The sequence below is a fragment of the Nicotiana tabacum genome, chromosome 18 (genome assembly GCF_000715075.1).
Source record: "Nicotiana tabacum cultivar K326 chromosome 18, ASM71507v2, whole genome shotgun sequence".
In the NCBI taxonomy this organism is placed as follows: domain Eukaryota; kingdom Viridiplantae; phylum Streptophyta; class Magnoliopsida; order Solanales; family Solanaceae; genus Nicotiana; species Nicotiana tabacum.
Window position 1 is genome coordinate 69,615,227 of NC_134097.1, and position 19,401 is coordinate 69,634,627.

At 35.7% G+C, this 19,401-nt stretch overlaps 1 protein-coding gene across 3 annotated transcripts; it reads left to right on the forward strand.

The window, feature by feature from the left end:
• The first annotated feature begins 8,011 nt into the window (after window positions 1-8,011).
• LOC107797402 (G-type lectin S-receptor-like serine/threonine-protein kinase At4g03230) lies at window positions 8,012-12,480 on the forward strand. Of its 3 annotated transcripts, none has more exons than XM_016620286.2 (8): window positions 8,012-9,504; window positions 9,740-10,249; window positions 10,348-10,491; window positions 10,588-10,781; window positions 10,869-11,079; window positions 11,166-11,403; window positions 11,673-11,814; window positions 11,965-12,480. In XM_016620286.2, the coding sequence occupies exons 1-8, from the start codon at window positions 8,235-8,237 to the stop codon at window positions 12,277-12,279; spliced, it is 3,024 nt and encodes a 1,007-aa protein (XP_016475772.1). In that variant the 5' UTR covers window positions 8,012-8,234; the 3' UTR covers window positions 12,280-12,480. The 3 variants fall into 3 exon arrangements, with proteins under 3 accessions (XP_016475772.1, XP_016475774.1, XP_016475775.1); XM_016620288.2 differs by having other exon boundaries at window positions 10,606-10,781; XM_016620289.2 differs by having other exon boundaries at window positions 10,738-10,781.
• Window positions 12,481-19,401: the final 6,921 nt, after the last annotated feature.

Genomic DNA, 19,401 nt, shown 5'->3' on the forward strand with positions numbered 1-19,401 from the left:
GCAAGAAGCGCACTTCAAAGCAACTGATCTTGACGATACCAACGTTCATTGTGCATATGATATACAGTGTGTTGATCAGTAACATGATGTGAAAGACCAAAACCAATGAGTACTGAACGCCATTGAGAGTACCATGTCTGATAATTGGAGGAGGTAAGTTTAATAGGTGTGGTCAGAGAGGCTGGAAATGGGATGGAATTAAGCTCTGTTGGGTTATTTTGGATAGTCGAGGGGATTATAGTTGGGGTGATAGGATTAATGGGAACAGGTACAGAAAAAGTTGGAGAAACGGAGTTAAATGGTTGAAGATAAGACTGTGATCTAGTCATATTTGTGAAAGCAGGTAAACCTCCTGTCGAGAATGGTGTAGTATTACCTGCAGAAGAATAGCTTGGAAAAATATTGGGCGAGAAAGATGAAGGTCCCATAATAGTAGCAGGAGGAGAACGATTTGTGTAGGATGATTGTATTGGAGGAGAAGCAGCGGAAGATTGAATTTCAGAGAAAGGATTGGTCAACGGTAAAGAGATGGCACTATGAGGCGTTGACAAAGTGGATGAGTTTGGTACAACTGAAGATAATGGAGAGGAAGAGGGAGTAGATTTTTTTTTTGACAATTAGCTAGGCAAGCGCCTATGGCTATTTTTTTATTAATAAAAGAAAAAGAAAAAAAATACAACAATTCAGAAAAGTACAAATAAGGGGGATAATAGCACCGGTATTGTTAACCATATGCCTTGGCTATATAATCACTCCTCTGCGCCTCACATTGCCTTATGATGGCAGCCTCATGTAGAGGATTCATGGTGTAGCTGCCGGCAAAGTCTCACGAGGGCATATAATCTCATAGCCGTGTGAATATTTTTCCAAAGACATAGGATCAAGGCAACTCAAACCGGGCTAAACCTTACCTTACTAATCCTATTGAGGCTTTAAATAGTCTCACCTACTAACATGCATGTAAAAAATAAGAACTGGAAAGTACCAAATATTCAATGATCATTACAGAGTTTATAACATACTCTGTGATGATATTACAAATGAGAATACTAATATAATGGTAGAATAAAATGATGAAGGAATTAAAATATTGTCCCTTCTTGTCCGAACTTGTAATTTCTTCAATTTGTAACTCTTTTTCATCACAATCCCAATTCTTCAAGATGTATTCAAAATTCATGATTTCTTTTTTGAACGATTGGACTTTGTAGATGTAGTTGGGGCGGCCTTTTTTTGTTTGGCAACTCTCATTGGAGGTCGCCTAACATTTAAAAAATCACTAACCTTGTCGTCCCAACTAAATTTCCTTGTATGAGTCCTCTTACCTTTGCCGCTATGCATTGGTGATAGATCCCCTTTTCTTGCTGCCTCTGCTCTACACTGTTGTAACATTGCTTCTTCCTCTCCGTCTTCATACAAGTCTCTCCCCAGGTGCACAGGTTGTGGAACATTTTGGTCGATAACAATTGTCTCCAATGCAGATTGACCTTGTGTATTTGTCACCATTGCCTTGCTTTGATGTTGTTCTATTTTTTGCAATTTGTTCCTGCTCTTACTCAACATTCCAGTGCTAGAAGCAGTAGGATTTACAGGATTTAAGGGATTAGAACTCACCATTGCATCTAAGAGTCTTCTTTCCTCCTCTGAAATATCTGGGATGGTTGTAACAATTTGGTTCTGTCCAGAATTTGTTGTTGTGACTTCTCGATCACGTAGATGAGTAGCAGCAGTATGAGTAACATTTGAAGTGTTGGGAATAACTTGCTGCTGCTGCATAGTAGTTGTAGGTGTTCCAGCTACTGCATTTTGAATAGCTGGAGATGAAGGACTTCTGGGAATGAAAGCAGGAGCATTGGAGTTCAAATTGCTCATTGGACTTGCTGCTGGCATTCTTTTAGATTTTACCATCGCTAAGGAATCAATCTCCTCACCTGCACTATCATGATTAGCCTCACGATCAGCTTCTTCTGATGAATAACCAACAAAACCATCTCCCCGATCCTCTTCATCATCATCATCCCGTTGATCTAGCCAAAGTTTGGACTTGATAGCCATCAACCTCAAATTTTCTTGTGTAACTTCATTATTATTCCCGTTGATAACATAAGTAGCCCAGTTTCACCTTCAACCCCTCCACAAGATTCCATTGACTGCGAAGGAACCTCAAAAACAGATTTGTTTAAGGTGACCAAAGGTTGTTTGACCATGGGATTGTTCATCATCATTTCTTTTTGAATATCTTTAATGATTTGTTCAACCTGTGGATTGGAGAAGTGCAATGTAGGTGCATTGGAGCTGTGTACCTCTGCATTTTCCGCATCAACAGGAACAATGTCCTTCGAAGTAATGAGTCGTTCACCTGTGTTCTTGGACTTTTGCTGTTGTGTGTTACTGCCTCGAGCTTGTGGCTGCCCATATTTTGGAGTTGTGTTGATCATCATAGCTGCATGGGCATTCTCTACCATTTTATCTAGCTCTGTATTGGAAATGTGCATTGTTGTTGTAGGATCATCAGGTACTTGACTTTGCTCATCAAAGTGATATTTATCTGTTGCAGTCCCAAGTCTAGCAGCTAAGTCCTTTGCATTTTTCTGCTGAATTACATTGCATGTAACTCTTGTTTTTCCACCAACTGATTGTGTCTCATCACCCTCATTGACCAATGCATCAAAAGAGTTCGCGACTCCAATGACTGTTGATGGTATAATCTGATTTTGAAGAGCTGGAGTTTGCTTCTTGCTAGGTGATTTACTCACCACTGTCCAATTGTTTTGATTTGATGAAAATTGCTATTGAGTATTAGGTACATCAGTCGTGCTTGATGAAAGAAATACCTGCCCTGCATTTGCATTCAGTGTTTGGTGCCCAGTTTTACCATGAAGTTGCTCTGAGCCAGACCTTATAGAATCCCCAGCTATGACAGGAACCTCAACCCCTGCTACTGCTGCATTATTCTGAACAAGATCAGCTGTAGCTTTGTTTGGAGATGGATGTGATCGATACACCACAGACCAATCTCCAGCTTTTGCATTTTGCACACCCTGAGCATCAGATTTTTGTGCAGCAACTACCTCCAACTGCCCAGCACTTTTAAACTTGGGATCAATTACTGCTGGATCAACAGTATGTTTCAGAACATCAGTAGGTTTCAAAGCTCCACGGTTAGTTGTCTCTCCTCCTTTATTAGCTTCATTTTTTTTAATTTCTGCTTGTGTTACTTGTTGATCCTTTTCCTGCCGTTGGCCCTTACAAGATTGCCCAACCTCTTTAATACCAGATCCTCTAACACCAGCAACATCTATACTAGGTGTTTGGACAACTGCTTCAAGAGCAGCAGCTTTAGTATTAAGGACCCTTGTAGAAATTGCAGCAGTAGGTTTTGTTAATTCCTGTAGAAATTGCCCAAGTGCAACACGATTATTCTTGGGATCTTTAACAACATGTGCATCTACTTGCAACTCCTCAGAAATCCTGTATAAGGCTGCTTCAACTGGAGCTATTACACCACCATTAAATAATGCTCCTTCATCAACATTTCCAGCACTAACAACCTGACCAGTCTCCTTCATCAACATTGTTTCCCTAACCAAATTCACTGCATTGGAAACTCTAGCTAGAGATCGATCAACTGGAATATCGACATGAAGTGATGCATTAGTGTTTTGCTGCGACTTAGCAATTAAATAGTCCCCGGCATCCCCTTGTAATTTTTCCACCTTATCATCTCCTCAGCCAAAGCCAAAACTTCAGCAGGCATTACATGATCAATATCAACAGTTTCTTCATGACCTTGCACGTTCCTTGTTGTATTTTTATTTAATCTGCGACATGTTTTTTCATCATGTCCTTGATGTTTGTAACAGTTACAATACAATGGTAAGTTATCATAAACAAAATCTTGAAAGAATTCAACAATCTTGCCCGTTTGTTTATTCACAAATTGCAAACGCAACTTCTCAGATAATTTGTCCATTAAATCAAGAATCACTTTAACTCTTGCAGCACTAGGACACGACTTAGTCTGGGTAGCTTTATCTATGGTTATAGGCTTTCCAACAACTGAAGCTATTGACAACAAAGCCTTCATTGCAAAAAGCTCTGTTGGCAGATTAGACAATGAAATCCAGACCACTGCTTTCGTCGTTTCTTCATTTACCTTAAAATCAAGGGACCATGGAAATATTCGTATTTGATGCTCTTTACCATTGTATTTGAAGTAGTTAACTGACCTCGCAAGTGAATTAACGAAGTCTTCATGTTGATCCACCCTGATAAGCAATTGTCGAGGTGCGAGTTGACCAATCAAAGATGGTCCTTTGATTCCGAATAGTTTCGGCAGTACATTTCTTAATGCTATTAGATCTGGTGCATTTGGAGAGAGCTTCACTACAATAGCTTGGTGTAAACCTTCTTCTTTTGCGAATTCCATTCTTTCCTCCATTGAAAACTTGATTGTTGGGACGCCATGAATAATTTCAATTGGTTTCAACAATTTTCGATTCAAAGTAGCAGCTGCCTTTTGTTGGGACAATTGAGCAGCATACGTATGTTGTATGTTATTGGTTTGGTCACTCTTTACAGCTGCTGGAGGTGGTTCGCCCACAGCTAAATGTGTGGGAGATAGATGCACGTTCATAACTGCTTAACTGCCCATTGTTGTCGGTAAAGAGAAAACGAGAACTGAAGCTTTTGCGCTACAGTACCTACTACGTTTATCTTCAAATCTGTAGTAGATGGCTATGGATTTAAAGATGAAAACGATTAGGGATTGTGTGCAATGAGAAGACGCTTCTTTTGAGACCGATTTGGTGAATTTCCACTGTCGGAATATGGAGTTATGGCCGACAGTTGTATTTTTATACTACTTTTGATAAGAGGTATGAATATATATACACATGATAGTCTTGCTGACCAAGGAAGACATAAAGGTTTAAATGGTAAGTAAATCAATTAGAACTAATTACCTATCCTAAATATGGAAAGATATATACAATTAATTTACTAAGTAATCTATATATATATTAAAGCAAGAAAGTTACCATATATAATTGACATTATGGTTAAGCCAAATGGCAAGCTAATAAATGTCAATAGTATATGGTAACTTTATTCTATATTTGACTATTTTAGTTAAATACAAATATATATATATATATATACGAAATTTGAACTAAAAGATAAGTTTGAATTTATAGATAAAGTTCTAAAATTTGAATTTAAATTAAAAATAAAATTTATCTTTTTTTAACATGTTATCATACTTAATTCGGTTAATGATCATATGCAATCATGTTATGAACTTTTGTTATTTTTTTCTAATTATTTAAATACTACTTCGTCTCTAGAAAAAAAACTACTCCATATAACTATAAAACTCTTTCACATTTAAAATCTTACAAGTATAGTTCTTTGAAACACTGTAGCTAGATTTGAATAAAATAAAATTCTTTTAAAATAAATTTAATATATAGGGTACACGTCTATGTTGATCTAAATAACAAAAAAGAGTTTACATAAGCAAATAAAAGTTTATATATATATAAACATACATGCTGGAGAAAGAAATATCACAAAATCAGTCAATACTAAAAAAAAATTGTTTCTTTTTTCTTCTTGAAGAATATTTGTTTGAAGAGTCAATTTGCATAAACGGACAACAAACAAATAACAAAACTTTGACTATACAATTGTTATCATTAATTTCAATTTAGCACATTCAAGGAATTGAAGGGTATAAGCTGAAACCCTTTCATTTAGCTGTAGTCAAGCCAATATTGCAAGGGTATAATATTTTTTTCGTTGAAGAATATTAGTTTTGAATCATTATATTATGTGAAAGGTTTTTTTTTCAAACTCAACAAGAGAGAAATTTGTTTCTAATTGATAGTTTCTATAGTGGCTTTTAAGTGTAACAAAGAGTATATATAAAGAAAAAATTGGTATGACGTGAAATATTTTTTTAAAATGTAAATAAATTATTTCAAAAAAAACTCTTTACTTTTTTAATTCAAAGATAATAAAAATATAAGATATTTTTGAACATTAGTAGAGAGTTTTAAAATTATTATAATAGAATTTGTATCATGGATAAACTCAAAAAATCAAAATCTTATGGAATATTTACATAATATCCGACCATATTTATTGTTTACTTTTTATTGCTAATATAAATAGATGATATACCGACAACATACGATTATACACATATTATATATAAATTATATATAAATTACACAACATTCCATTTTTTAATTTAAGTGGTCGGGTGAGTACCTATTTAGGCTGTGATTAGATAAAGCCAAAAGAAAAATATGTAATAATTTCAACCAAAGACTAAAAATATAATTAAAGTTCATATGTAGAAATGTTTTATTAAAACTCATCCTTTTATAGTGAAATAAATTAATTTTTTGCAACAAAAGAAATAATGACATGAAAAATAAGATAAAAGAAAATAAATATTGAAAAAAATGTTAGACAGATATAAAAACGAGAAATAAAAGATGACAACAAATTTCTTCTTATGTTTCATCTTTGTTGAGTATAAAAAATTTAAAAGTTAGTCTCATGGATTTAAAATATTTCTTTTCAACTCAAATACATAGATTATAAGATAAGAATATCTTAGAATATTTTTTTAATTTACATTATGTGTCGTTTTTAAAAAATCACTATTATTAACAAACTGATATGATATTTGAATTTGAATTGGAATGCAATTTGAGTAGTTTACATTGAGGTAAGCAAAGTGTGGTGTCGAAAAATAAACTACTTGACAATTTTAAGACAATATATGCAATATTTTATAATAATAATCAACTAATTTAACATTTAATGATTCAAAGAACAAATTTTTTTTCTATATATAGAGTATTAAAAATTCAAATTCTAGGGCTAAAGATATCAATAAATTTAAAGTGTAGTCATACTTAAATAAATCCGGCCAAAGAATCATTTAAATTTATAGATAACCGATTAAAGTGAATTTTAAATTAAGGATAATATATTCACTTGCATCATTATAAAGATAATCATTATTATAATATATATAAAGTTTTAGAAATTAAAATTTCAAAATAGAAATATTTTTTGAAAGATAAAATCATACCAAATAAGAGTGCAAGTCGTAGTATAAGAGTCACGTCGTAATTAAAGAATCGTTTATATCGTGTCAACCTTTGTGCTTTGCCATAAATATGAGTTATTATTTCACTTTGTGGCTATTTTTAGGTTCTAATGACACCTATGAGAATAGTGCAAAAATAAAATTATCACTACGAGAATTGAGAAAATGTTAGTCTTTTTTCATGTAATGTTTCTTAATTAATATCTGACGATTATCTATAATTATTTAGAAGGTTTAAATATTAAGGTTATTTACATATAATTCAAATAACTCAGATATTTAACATGGTTAATGTCAAATATCAAAATGAAGTAAAAAATAATTCACTAGCTAAATAATTTTTTATATTTCTAGATAGCCAACTAAAATGAGTTTTGAATTAAGAATAATATTTTCAATTACATTATTATAAAAATAATTATTATTGAAAAATAATATTTTAGAAACTAAAATTTTAAGAAAGAAATATTTTTTAAGAGATATCAACACACCAAATAAGAGTTCAAGTAGTAGTAAAAGAGTTAAGTCTTATCCAAAGAGTTATTCATTGTCTCAACATTTTATTGTTTTGCCATAAATATGAGTTATTATTTTGCTTCCTGACTATTTTTAGGATCCAATGACACCGGCAAGAATGATATCAAAAAAGAAAAATAGAAGAAATGGTTAATTTTTTCCATGTAGTTAATATCCAATGATTATGTATATTTATTGAGAAAGTGTAAATTTTAAGATTATTTAAATACAATCCAAATAACTTAAATATTTGACATGATTAGTGTCCGCGCATCCTCGTGAGTACTAATACTAGTATTCTTCTAACAAGTAGTATCACATCTCAGCATTTGCCAAACATACAAAATTGACCATATTAGACCATAAGATTAAAGAAAAAAAAGCAAAATGTGGATGGAAAAGAAAGAAGACTCAGGAAAAGACAGAAGACTCAAGTCAACTGGCCAAGATCTGAAAAGTAAGAGAGCTGGAATAAGGTGAGCAAATATTTCCTAGAGCAGTATTATATCCAATCATTGCTCCCACTTTCAGGAGCACCATTGATTATTCTCTGTACTCGTCAGTCCAAATCTGTTATCATAGCCATTGTTTAATGGCTAGCCATATAGGTGTCTTCTTGTTTGTATTTTTGCTGTATTTGAGTTACTTCAAATGCGATTCTAGGGACGTGTTAACCCCAGACAATTTATTATCATTATCCAATGGGGAAACTCTTGTATCAGCTGGTGGGATATTCGAACTGGGATTCTTTAGCCCTGCATCTACTAACAATTATTATGTAGGCATATGGTACGAGGTGAGTCCCGAAACGGTTGTCTGGGTTGCCAACAGGGACAAGCCAATTCCATTTTCATCAACTGAACTTTTCGTTATCGCTATTGATGATGGTAATCTCAATGTGTTGGACTCGACAAGGAACTCATATTTCTCAACACAAGTAGGCACAAGTGCATCTTCTTCACATAAAGCGAAGCTCTTGGATTCAGGAAACTTGGTTTTAATTGATGATTCGTCAGAGAAGCCACTATGGCAAAGTTTTGATAAACCCACTGATACCTTCCTTCCTGGTATGAGGATGGACGATGAGTTCAAGTTGACTGCTTGGAATATTACCCAAAAGGACCCAAGCACTGGAAATTACACGTTCGGGCTAAACCAAGCAGGCAAGTCTGAGTACACCATACTCCAAAAGACGGTCATCCACTGGAAAAGCTCTGCTCGTGCTGGTTATTCTAATCCCCTTAGTTTCAACGAATTGCCCTCTAGTGTAGCATATATGTTATCCAACTTCAGTAAGGAGTTTTCCCCTGTGTCTTACTTCAATTATACAAGGCTATTGATGAATTCCTCAGGGGAAATACAGTTATATAGATGGGATGACAAAAGTAGAGGATGGTTTATGTCGTGGTCAGAACCGCAAGGTCCGTGCGGTGTGTATGATACTTGTGGGAAATTTGGCATTTGCGACAGGGAGAACATATTATCAATGTGCAAGTGTTTGCCAGGATTCAGTCCTACTTCGCCAGACGACTGGATGGCTGGGAATTTTATTGATGGTTGTTCAAGAAAATCAGTTACTACTTGCAACAAGAAATCAAAATCTGACACGTTCTTGATTATGTCTTCGATGAAATTTGAGGAGCCGGACCTGTATTCTGAGGCGAAAAATGAAGATGATTGCAGAAATGAGTGTGTAGGAAACTGTCAGTGTGTAGCTTATTCGTATGAAGATCATGAAGCACCGAGAGGATCTTCTAACGTATCAGCTAGATGCTCAATTTGGACGAATGAACTCCATAATCTTCAGGTCAACTATAGGGGTGGCTTCAACCTCTCTGTCCGCGTAGCAATGTCTGATATTGGTACTTAATTCCCTTTCACAATTTGCCTATATTCTTTGTATGACAGCCTATGTACAAAATTTTTAATCCCATCAGGCCCTGCTTTGCCATTTCTCCGCTCCTGACTTTACCCTTAATCTCGAAAAGAAAAAGAAAAATGTGAGAGCATACAATAATAACATTTGTTCAACTAGAATGTTAACAGAGCGGATATTTGAGGATCATGACAAGAATATCTCTCATTTTTATTTTGCAGAAGTAACAAGGAGAAACTGCAGGCCTTGCGGCCCAAACGTTATACCCTATCCATTAAGCAGTGAACCACATTGTGGGGATTCCTCGTATTATAGTTTTGCTTGTAATGATTCAACCGGAGAAGTAAGTTTCCAGACATTGAATGGGTCCTATCCAGTTATTGACATTGATATTGACAACCGAACATTTGTTATACAAGTGCATGAGGAAAATTCATGTGATAATACAAAAAAGCCAGGGACCCAAGTTGCATGGCTCAATCAGTCGTTGCCCTTTCATCCCATAAACCGGTGTTACAATACTGAAAAATTACAAAATCGCACATCTGGTCAAGCTAGATATGGAATACGGATGATCATGTGGGAACCCCCGTTAGAACCTACATGCATTGCTTCTGCGGACTGTGAGGATTGGCCAAATTCAAGTTGCAACATGACCGGACAAGGAAAGAGAAGGTGTCTCTGCAATCAATACTACAAATGGGATGGTTCGGTATTAAACTGTACCACAGGTGTGGATCACTTGTTTGATCAGCCCCCTTTCACTACATGCAACACTTTGGTTTATATATATTCTTCATTTTAATCACCGGCATTTGAATGCATGCAGCTTCAGGAGCATGGAGTGAGAAAAAAGCAGCATCTCTGAATCTCAAAGCCCTCATTATTTCCATCAGTCTAACTGCTGGAATTGTAACCATGTGTTCCATTGGCTATTTTATCTACCATAGAAAAAAGTTGGCAACAAGGAAAGGTAACAATGGAGCAAGTTCAGTCATCTTTCTCAATTATTCCACATGCTGGATATGTATTTATTGTTAATTGCAAACTTACTTTATGTCATGAGAAGCTAAGGAAATAATTCTAGGGAATTGGGTGGAATACTTGCCCGAGAGTGGAAGTTCATCTAAATATGAGATAACCGAAGATGATAAGAAACGGATAGATGTCCCATTTTTCAGCTTGAAAAGCATACTAATCGCTACAGACAAATTCTCAGATGCAAACAGGCTTGGTCAAGGAGGATTTGGCCCTGTTTATAAGGTTGGTTCTTACTTGTTTGTCTGTACCATTTTGGAATCACGTGTGTTATCATTGTATAATTACTGCATGCTAAGCAATATTGTACAGGGTATTTTCCCTCAAGGACAAGAAATGGCAGTGAAAAGGTTATCAAGTCATTCTAGTCAAGGTGCTGAAGAATTTAAAAATGAAGTAATGTTAATTGCCAAGCTTCAACACAGAAATTTAGTGAGGCTTTTGGGCTACTGCATCGAGGCAAACGAAAAGATTTTATTGTATGAATATATGCCTAACAAAAGCTTAGACACCTTCATATTTGGTGAGTCTACTATTATTCTGCAACCTCCCTTCTGAAAAATTATTACAAGATCATCGTTCTGAAATTATGCTACACAAACCTGCAAGATCATACTCTTCGCCAGTTATTGGATTGGAAGACCCGATTCGATATTATCTTGGGTATTGCTCGGGGGATTCTTTATCTACACCATGACTCAAGGTTACGTATCATTCACAGAGATCTAAAGACAAGCAATATCCTATTAGATGAAGAGATGAACGCCAAAATATCAGATTTTGGTTTGGCGAGGATAGTTGAAGGCAAAAGTATAGAGGCTAACACGGAAAAAGTGGCGGGAACTTAGTAAGTATATAAACCTACCATTTTAGCTTTCTACACTTGTTTTCCAAACATGAACAAAATTGCAATTTGAAACTAAACCATATTCTTGCACTCGATCTACTTATTTCGCTGACGTCTTCAGATTAGAGGCCTCTATTGGCATATAGAAAAGAAGAAGTTGATGAGCTAGTTGTTTTTTAATTTGTTTCCATAAAAACTTCAGAAGTCTAGTTGTGTGGTACTCATGATTTAGTTACTCATGCAAATTCGGACCGTCTCTTGTGATACAGTGGCTATCTGTCACCAGAATATGCATTGGAAGGACTGTTTTCAATCAAGTCTGATGTTTTTGCCTTTGGGGTGGTTGTGCTTGAAATCATTAGTGGGAAGAGAAACCTGGAACTTTTTGAAGCCACAAACCTCTTGGGTCATGTAAGTATCAAAATAATATCATTATTGTGGATAAACTTGTAAAATACATACTTCATTTAATGGAGTGCAAAGTCAAAACTAGAAATGAACGGAGGGAGTAATTGCTTCAAACTCACTGAATATTATTGTTGATTGAAAATACTATTACAGGCTTGGAAACTTTGGATGGAAAACAAGGCATTGGACCTGATGGATCCAATACTAGAGGATACATGCATTGAAAAGGAAGCATTGAAGTGCATTAATGTTGCACTTTTATGTGTGCAAGAAGATTCAGGTGGTCGCCCCACCATGTCAAATGTGATCATTATGCTTGGGAGTGAAACCATTACTCTTCCAAGACCTAATCAACCAGCTTTTGTCACACGAAGAAACACCGCTAGCATGTCTTCCTCCTCTTCTCGTAACCCTGCACACAGTAGCTCCATCAATGAGTTGACCATCACTGTTGGACAAGGCCGATGATGTATAATTAATTAGTTCATCAATTGTTTTTCTTGTAAATGCAAGATCAGTCGTTCAAAGATTTGAACGCTATTTAACCTGTGAGTGTGAATCTTGATTCTGCAACATTATATTATGCGCAGAATTACAATTGTAGTTGCTGTAATAATGGTGAAACACGAACTGCTTAATTATAATACATTCTTCAGTACTCTTTTCCATTTATAACAAGTCAGAAGGATAAAAGGAATTGACTTTGAAAATCCAACTTTGACTAAGCATCTTCAAAACTAAAAAGTGATACGGATTATTAAAGTTCATCACTCCTTAAGTAGTTAACTCGTGCTAATTTTGTGCTCCTCACATCATACTCAGTAACATTATATTCTTGGAAGAGCATTTAGTATCTACTAAATATCAAAGGGATTTGGGAGGACATTCACTTGGAATAAAAGGCTACTAATTAGTGGTAGCTCGTGAAGGGAAGACTGCCCAAGTCCATATAAAGAGACCACCAATCCATTCCCTAACCAATGTGGAACTCTAAACCACTCTAACGCCCCCTCGCACGCCCAGACCACCAACTGGAGCGCGTGGACAATATATTATAGGGGCCCAAATGGGAACGGACCTAGCTCTGATACCATGTAATGATATGGTGTTTGGTCCTAAACTCAACTCCAAAAGCTAGCTCGTGAGTGGAGGAGCTGCCCAAGTCCATATAAGGACACCAACAACCCATTCCCCAATGTAGCTGGGACTCTAACCCACTCTAACAACACCTCGCACGCCCATACCACTAACTGGAGCATGCACAATATATCATTGGGGCCCAAACGGGAACTGACCTGGCTTTGATACCATGTAAAAATATGGTGCTTGGGCCTAACTCAACCCCAAAAGCTACCTCGTGAGAGGGGGACTGCCCAAGTCCATATAAGGAGACCACCAGCCCATTCCGCAACCAGTGTGGGACTCTAACCCACTATAACACTCAATACCCCCGTATGTGGTGGATATATTAGGTACTGGATTATCCAGCTTGTGGAACCATTAAAGAGAAAAAAATTCCACTCATTGTGATGTTAAGTTCCTATCAGCAGTTTTTTTTTTTCCGGTCTAGTTATTTCTAATTTTGTGTTACTGGCATAATGAAGGTTCTTTAATTTTGTGTTACTGGCAGAAAGGTATACAAGATGTACACATGCTTTAGCACTACTAATGACTTTACCATACTAAATGAAGCAGAATCAGGTATGGAAACTCAAGGTGCATCAGCTGGAAGGGAAAAATGTAGTTATGTAGTGGAACCAGGGCCCTCCCAAATAATTTTTATATCGGTATGAAATTAGTTACTTAGAATATTCGGGGCCTAAACAAAGTATATACGAAGAAGGAGATGAGGTTGTTTATTAAGAGGAATAAAGTAAGCCTGATGACTATTTTAGAACATAAAGTAAAAGAATGAAATATAGTACCGATTATGAATATCAATATATAGTTCCTGGTTGGTGTTGGGAAGCTAATTACATACATATCAATATATGAAGAATTATACTACAATGGAATGGTAAAGATGTAGATTGCAACTTGCTAGGTATGTCCAGTCAGTGCATATATTCCTCAGTTGCTATCAAATCTCTTAATATAAGATTTACTCTCACACCTGTTTTTTGCCTACACATAGTGGAAGAGAGGAGGTCATTTTGGAATGAGTTGAGAAGCTGGCATAGTGGACAATAAGGTCTGTGGATATCAATAGAAGATTATAATGCAAAAATTATTGAGAATGACTGGAAGCCCTGCTCAAGAATGGGAGATCAGAGACTTTAATAGCTTCATGGAAGATACTGTGATATGTGAAAAAGTCAACAAGAAGGAATTATATCTGGACTAACGGGCACACTTATAGATTGGACCTTCATACCTATTTTTCTTACTACCTGTATGCAACTCATCAAGCCCAATGTCTATATCTATTTTATCTGTGTTTATATCACCCATCCTTTTAGGCTTTTCACTTCTTTTTTTCCTGCTTCTCTTCACCTGCTCTCTACCTTCACCAAACTCCTCATGAATATCAGATAAGAGATCATTGTCATTATAAACATTCAAATTAACTTCATCAGAACTGTCAGAAGTCTAGTCTATGTCGTCTTCTCCTTCATTCCCAACAGCATCAGAAGCAACAACATCAGAAGCAGCAACGTCAGAAGCATCAAAACTTTCTAAAGTCCAGTGTATATCATCATAATCTTCATCATATACCTCTTCAACCTTTTCAACCTCTATAGGCCTTTTTCCAGAAGCCTTGCTACTACTCACACCTTCCCCTTTTTCAATAAGGTCATGTACTAATAAAAGGGCAGTATGAGTCACATATATTTCTAGTGTATCCTCATCCTTTAACTGATTTCAAATGTCTAAAATGTCCTTATTAGTCAATACATTTACTAGTTTGTCAATCCTATCCATCAGACATATATACAACTCAGCCACGTTAGTTAGTCCCATCTCCTTAGTGTAATCCATAAGCTCAAAGAATGATATCATATATATATATATATATATATATATCCACGTCTAAAGTCAAGGATTGACTGCTCCCCTCCCACATATCTAGTAAAAGGACCAATGATTAACTCACCCCCGTTATTCCACTTTAAAGTAACAATTTTAAAAGACATTGTCCTTGAAACAAGTAGACAACATGTATCAATTTCACATGCAAACAAAGAATAAAGAAATCAAAATGGACAATAAAGAAAGATATAACACAATAAAGAAAGAAAGCGACAACACAAGCTCAAAATCACCAGGTTTCAATAGACAATGACAAGAGACTCCCCATAAATACATCTTAAAGTCCTAAAATACTCATGGCGAAATACCCAAATAAACCCTAACTATTTCGATCCACCAATCTAAATCAAAACGATTGAACAACATAAAATGAGAATACTAACCTGAAAATGACGAAAGTAACAACAACAACCAATAGATAGGTTCTCGTCAGAGTCGCCTTCAAAGGTTAGGGCTCAAGAACATTTTGGGAAAATAGAAATATGTTTGTTAGTCTGGCCGAGGGGTATTTTTTAATCTAGCAAGATCTTTCTTAGGTCGGGTTGTCCATTTTTAATTAAAGAATCATTTGTGTTTAATTTAAATAAGCGCGTGTATACACAACATTGAGTATTACTTAGATTGGTTAAAAGTGGTGTGTCATTGACACACTTTTGAAAGGTTTGGTGTGTAATGTTAAACCTGTAGTCAACAGGTGTGCAACAAGGATCTGAGTGCAAGGTGGATGGGTAATCTATATTTTTTCCTTAAAAAAAAAATTACATTATAGGATATACTGGCTAAGTGACAAACATGAGCGCAAAATTAAGTATCAACAATACATACGTCATACGTAAAGTACCAAATTGGGTTACCAGAACTTTTTTTTATGAATAAACACGACATTGTCTACAAGATTGGTGCTTGGAACTAAACATAAACTAATTGACGGTATAATTGAAAGTAAAGTGAATTAGACCGTATATACATGAGCTTAAACTCTATTGACAACTATTAGAAAGCTTGGAAGCTTTGAATTCGAAAATTAAATTTTGTGAAATTATTATTTGTTCAGATTGAGTGTTGTTGCAAATGATTAGGAATATCCTTTAGAGTTTATATTTCAATTTTGAGAGAGTTTGATGAAGATTTGAGGTGGTTTTTGTTGGAATTTCAAATTAAAAACTCGAAGAAGAAGACATAAACAAATTGTATACATTTTGTATGCCGGATGTAAAAACAACATATAAAATATAGACAACTAACATAATTGCATACAAATTGTATATAAATTATATGTAAATTATAGTTTTTGACCGGATTCGGTGTAAAATATTGATATTTAAGTTGTAGATAAATTGTAGATGTTGACCGAATTTGTATATATTTTTAAATTGTAGTGTGTATTCCATACATTTTTAATCTGTTGTCTGTTCTTCCAGGCAACTAAGATGCAATCTTCGACCACCTGTCAATTAAAATTTAGACCTTGACATATAAAGATATTGAGAATAAATGGTTTGACGTAAGAGTAAAGACAATATTGAAAAGGCGTTCAAAAAAGTTGATGGGAACATATGTATGTTTGACAAGCTTGGTATAATATATGAGATTCATACTTGTTTCCCAAAGAGTGGTGCAATTTGACAATAGTGTCCTCTTCTTCTGGAGTGAAATTTCCTCGCTTTACGTCAGGTCTTAGGTAATTAATCCACCTCAAACGGCAACTCTTTCCCCACCTCAGTAGCCCTACAAAATCAACAAATTACACAAGATATTTTTAATTCATGACCAGCTTGGTGAATATTTTCTTAGGTGCAAGTAACTTAATTCGTGTTTTCTTCTTGTTGGAACATTGATGATTTTTTACCAGCAATTACCTGTTTTTCTCCAACCGCTTTCTGAATAAAATGAAATTTCATTAGGTATATATAAACCTACTGTTGGTTGATTATTCTGATTGGGGATTGTCTCAGTCATGACATTGTTAATTAAATATATACTCGTACTATAAACTAATCAAATTAAGATTTTACACAACCCCAACTATTTCTAAACGACAAATTTGCGCTAAAATATTACAAAGGTTAGCTTCACAAAATTTTTGCTATGGTCAGATATATTTTTGGCCCAATAATAATATAGAGGAATTTGTGTTCAGCAGGCAGAGACTTGTTATTATCGAACTAGCTGACCTGATTAAACCTTGTATCTATTGTTGAACTGGAACGGGCAATATAAATCACCCAAGGAAAAGCTTTTATATATATATATATATATATATATATATATGCGGCTCATAAACATGAAGAGCAATATGGACGCATTTAAACTACTCATATACTGACAGAGGCGCGCGAATCTTAAATTTTACTTAATTCTTATGGGTTCAGTACTGGGATTCCAACAACTGAAACTATCCCTTTGTTTGAGTTATGAGCTACGTACCAGCTTGTTTAGGATGACCATGCTTCTGAATGAAAGATATGAGCCTCAGATCCTCTTCTGAACTCCATGGCCCCTTCTTCACCTTACTTTTATCGCAGCATGCTGCTCTCCCTTTTTTATCGCTACATAATTTTTTATGGCTTGTTTACCACAAGTTTAAAGGTTTTTCTTTCATTAAATTCGGTATTGATAATAGGTGAATTTAACTATAATTAGGCCCTAAATAACCACCTTCTTGTATAGTTTGGATGATAAAAGTGATAACAAAATGCTCTTATTAGTGTTTTTCATGCTTTGCAGGTTATATATGACCAGAGAAGGCTATGGAGTACTTTTGGGATCAAATATGGAAAAAAAGAGGCCGATCGTAAAATTCCGTCAAGTAAACCACGCGAAACAGTTCAAGTCAGAACTGAAAGAGGACTGCCGCGGTTCCACCGCGACCGCGGCAGAACCGCGGTAGAAGATGGCTACAGACAAAGTGAGAATCAGAGAGCATGTTTGGCCGCGGTTTGGCCGCGACCGCAGCAGAACCGCGACGGAGGCGGAGAACTTCAGGGACTAAAGTGCAAAACACGGGATTTTTAGCCCAAAACCCTATTTTAAACATTAGACTTCGCCCAAGAGAGATACGTATTGATTTGGAGAGTATTTTGGCAAGGAAAAAGAATTGTGAGAGATCACCCAAAACATCTTTCTTCTTTTCTTTGATTTTTCTTGCAAGTTTTATGATGAATATTGTTTTAGTTTGTTTACCCATAGTTATGAGTAGCAAAATCCTTTGTCTAAGGTTTTGATGGAACCTATTGGGGGATGAACTTCTTGTTTATGTGAATGCAAATTGCTAGTCTCAATCTTTATTTGTTCAACTTTGTGCATGTTGCAGTTAATTGACAGGATCCTCAATTAGCTGTGCCTATTTAGTGTGCATAACTCGGGAGAGAGTGCATATTTAGGTTATTGTTGAACAACACCACTCCCAAAGTATAAGATGGATCTATAACTGCGGGTTTAAAGGCGAGATTAGGGATAACGAAGCCTTGAGTGCAATCTAAAGTGAACCGTGTTAATTAGAGCTAGCTAGTGTATCTCGAGAGAGTGCATTGAGTATATTACTGTGATTACTCGGGAGATATTTACGGTAAAATGAACGTTCATGATTGATAGAGAGGTGTTGGTAAATTTGTATGAAGCATAAACAGAAGGGATTCCATCAATAGGAGAAGTCATTACCTTAGCGTTTTCTCATTATTGTTTATAACCTTAGCATCCTTAGTTTACAGTTGTTTATTTACTTGCAATTTTAGTTATTAAAGACACCATCAACTGTGATTCAAACGTTTGGGGAAATTGGTTCTCAAGAGTTTAGTGGGTCTAAAGATAGTGATTGATAGGTTAACTCTCTGTGAATTCGACTCTGGGCAGAATACTCAGGTTATATTTGCAACGTCCGTAGGGTTCTTTTTATAAGGCATAGTTGGGCGTGACCAAATTTTGGCGCCGTTACCGGGGAGTTAACGGAATTATCAATTACCATTGATAGAAATACAAAAATTCTTAGTGTAGTTAGTTTTCTCTATACCAAATTTTTGATTGAAATTTTTGACGGTTGTTGACGTGGTTGCACAGGTGTATGCCTAGAAACTCTACGAGGACTGGAGAACTACTTGAAGGACTCTCAGACCCCGAGAAAACATTTCAGATATTGAACCGTGCCAACAAAAGACTTCGACAACCTCATCAAACACACAAACTCGAAATTGACATGGGTGACGTAGACAACGTCAACGAAAACGTCAGAGATATGGCACCTCCTGTGCCTGAGGCTGCACTATATGACTGGGCACAACCCACAGCTGACAATCTGGCCACTGCCATTGTTGTGCCCGCGATACAAGCTGAATCGTTCCAGATCACGAACAACATGCTGCACTTGCTGCAAAACAAGGGACTATTTTCTAGGACACCAGCCGAAGATCCTCAACAGCACTTGAAGAACTTCCTGTCGATTTGCAAAACTCAAAGGCAACCCAACGTAACTCCGGAAGCAATCAGGCTGTTATTGTAAGCACGTGATTTTTGCCCTATGTGAGAATTACTCCCAAAAATTCAAAATAAAACAATTTTTCTTTG

Coding starts and splice junctions, on each gene's coding strand:
- LOC107797402 (XM_016620286.2), top strand. CDS start 8,235: ATGGCTAGCCATATAGGTGTCTTCTTGTTTGTATTTTTGCTGTATTTG. Junction 10,782..10,868: donor GATTTGGCCCTGTTTATAAG/GTTGGTTCTTAC, acceptor AATATTGTACAG/GGTATTTTCCCTCAAGGACA. Junction 11,404..11,672: donor GAAAAAGTGGCGGGAACTTA/GTAAGTATATAA, acceptor CTTGTGATACAG/TGGCTATCTGTCACCAGAAT.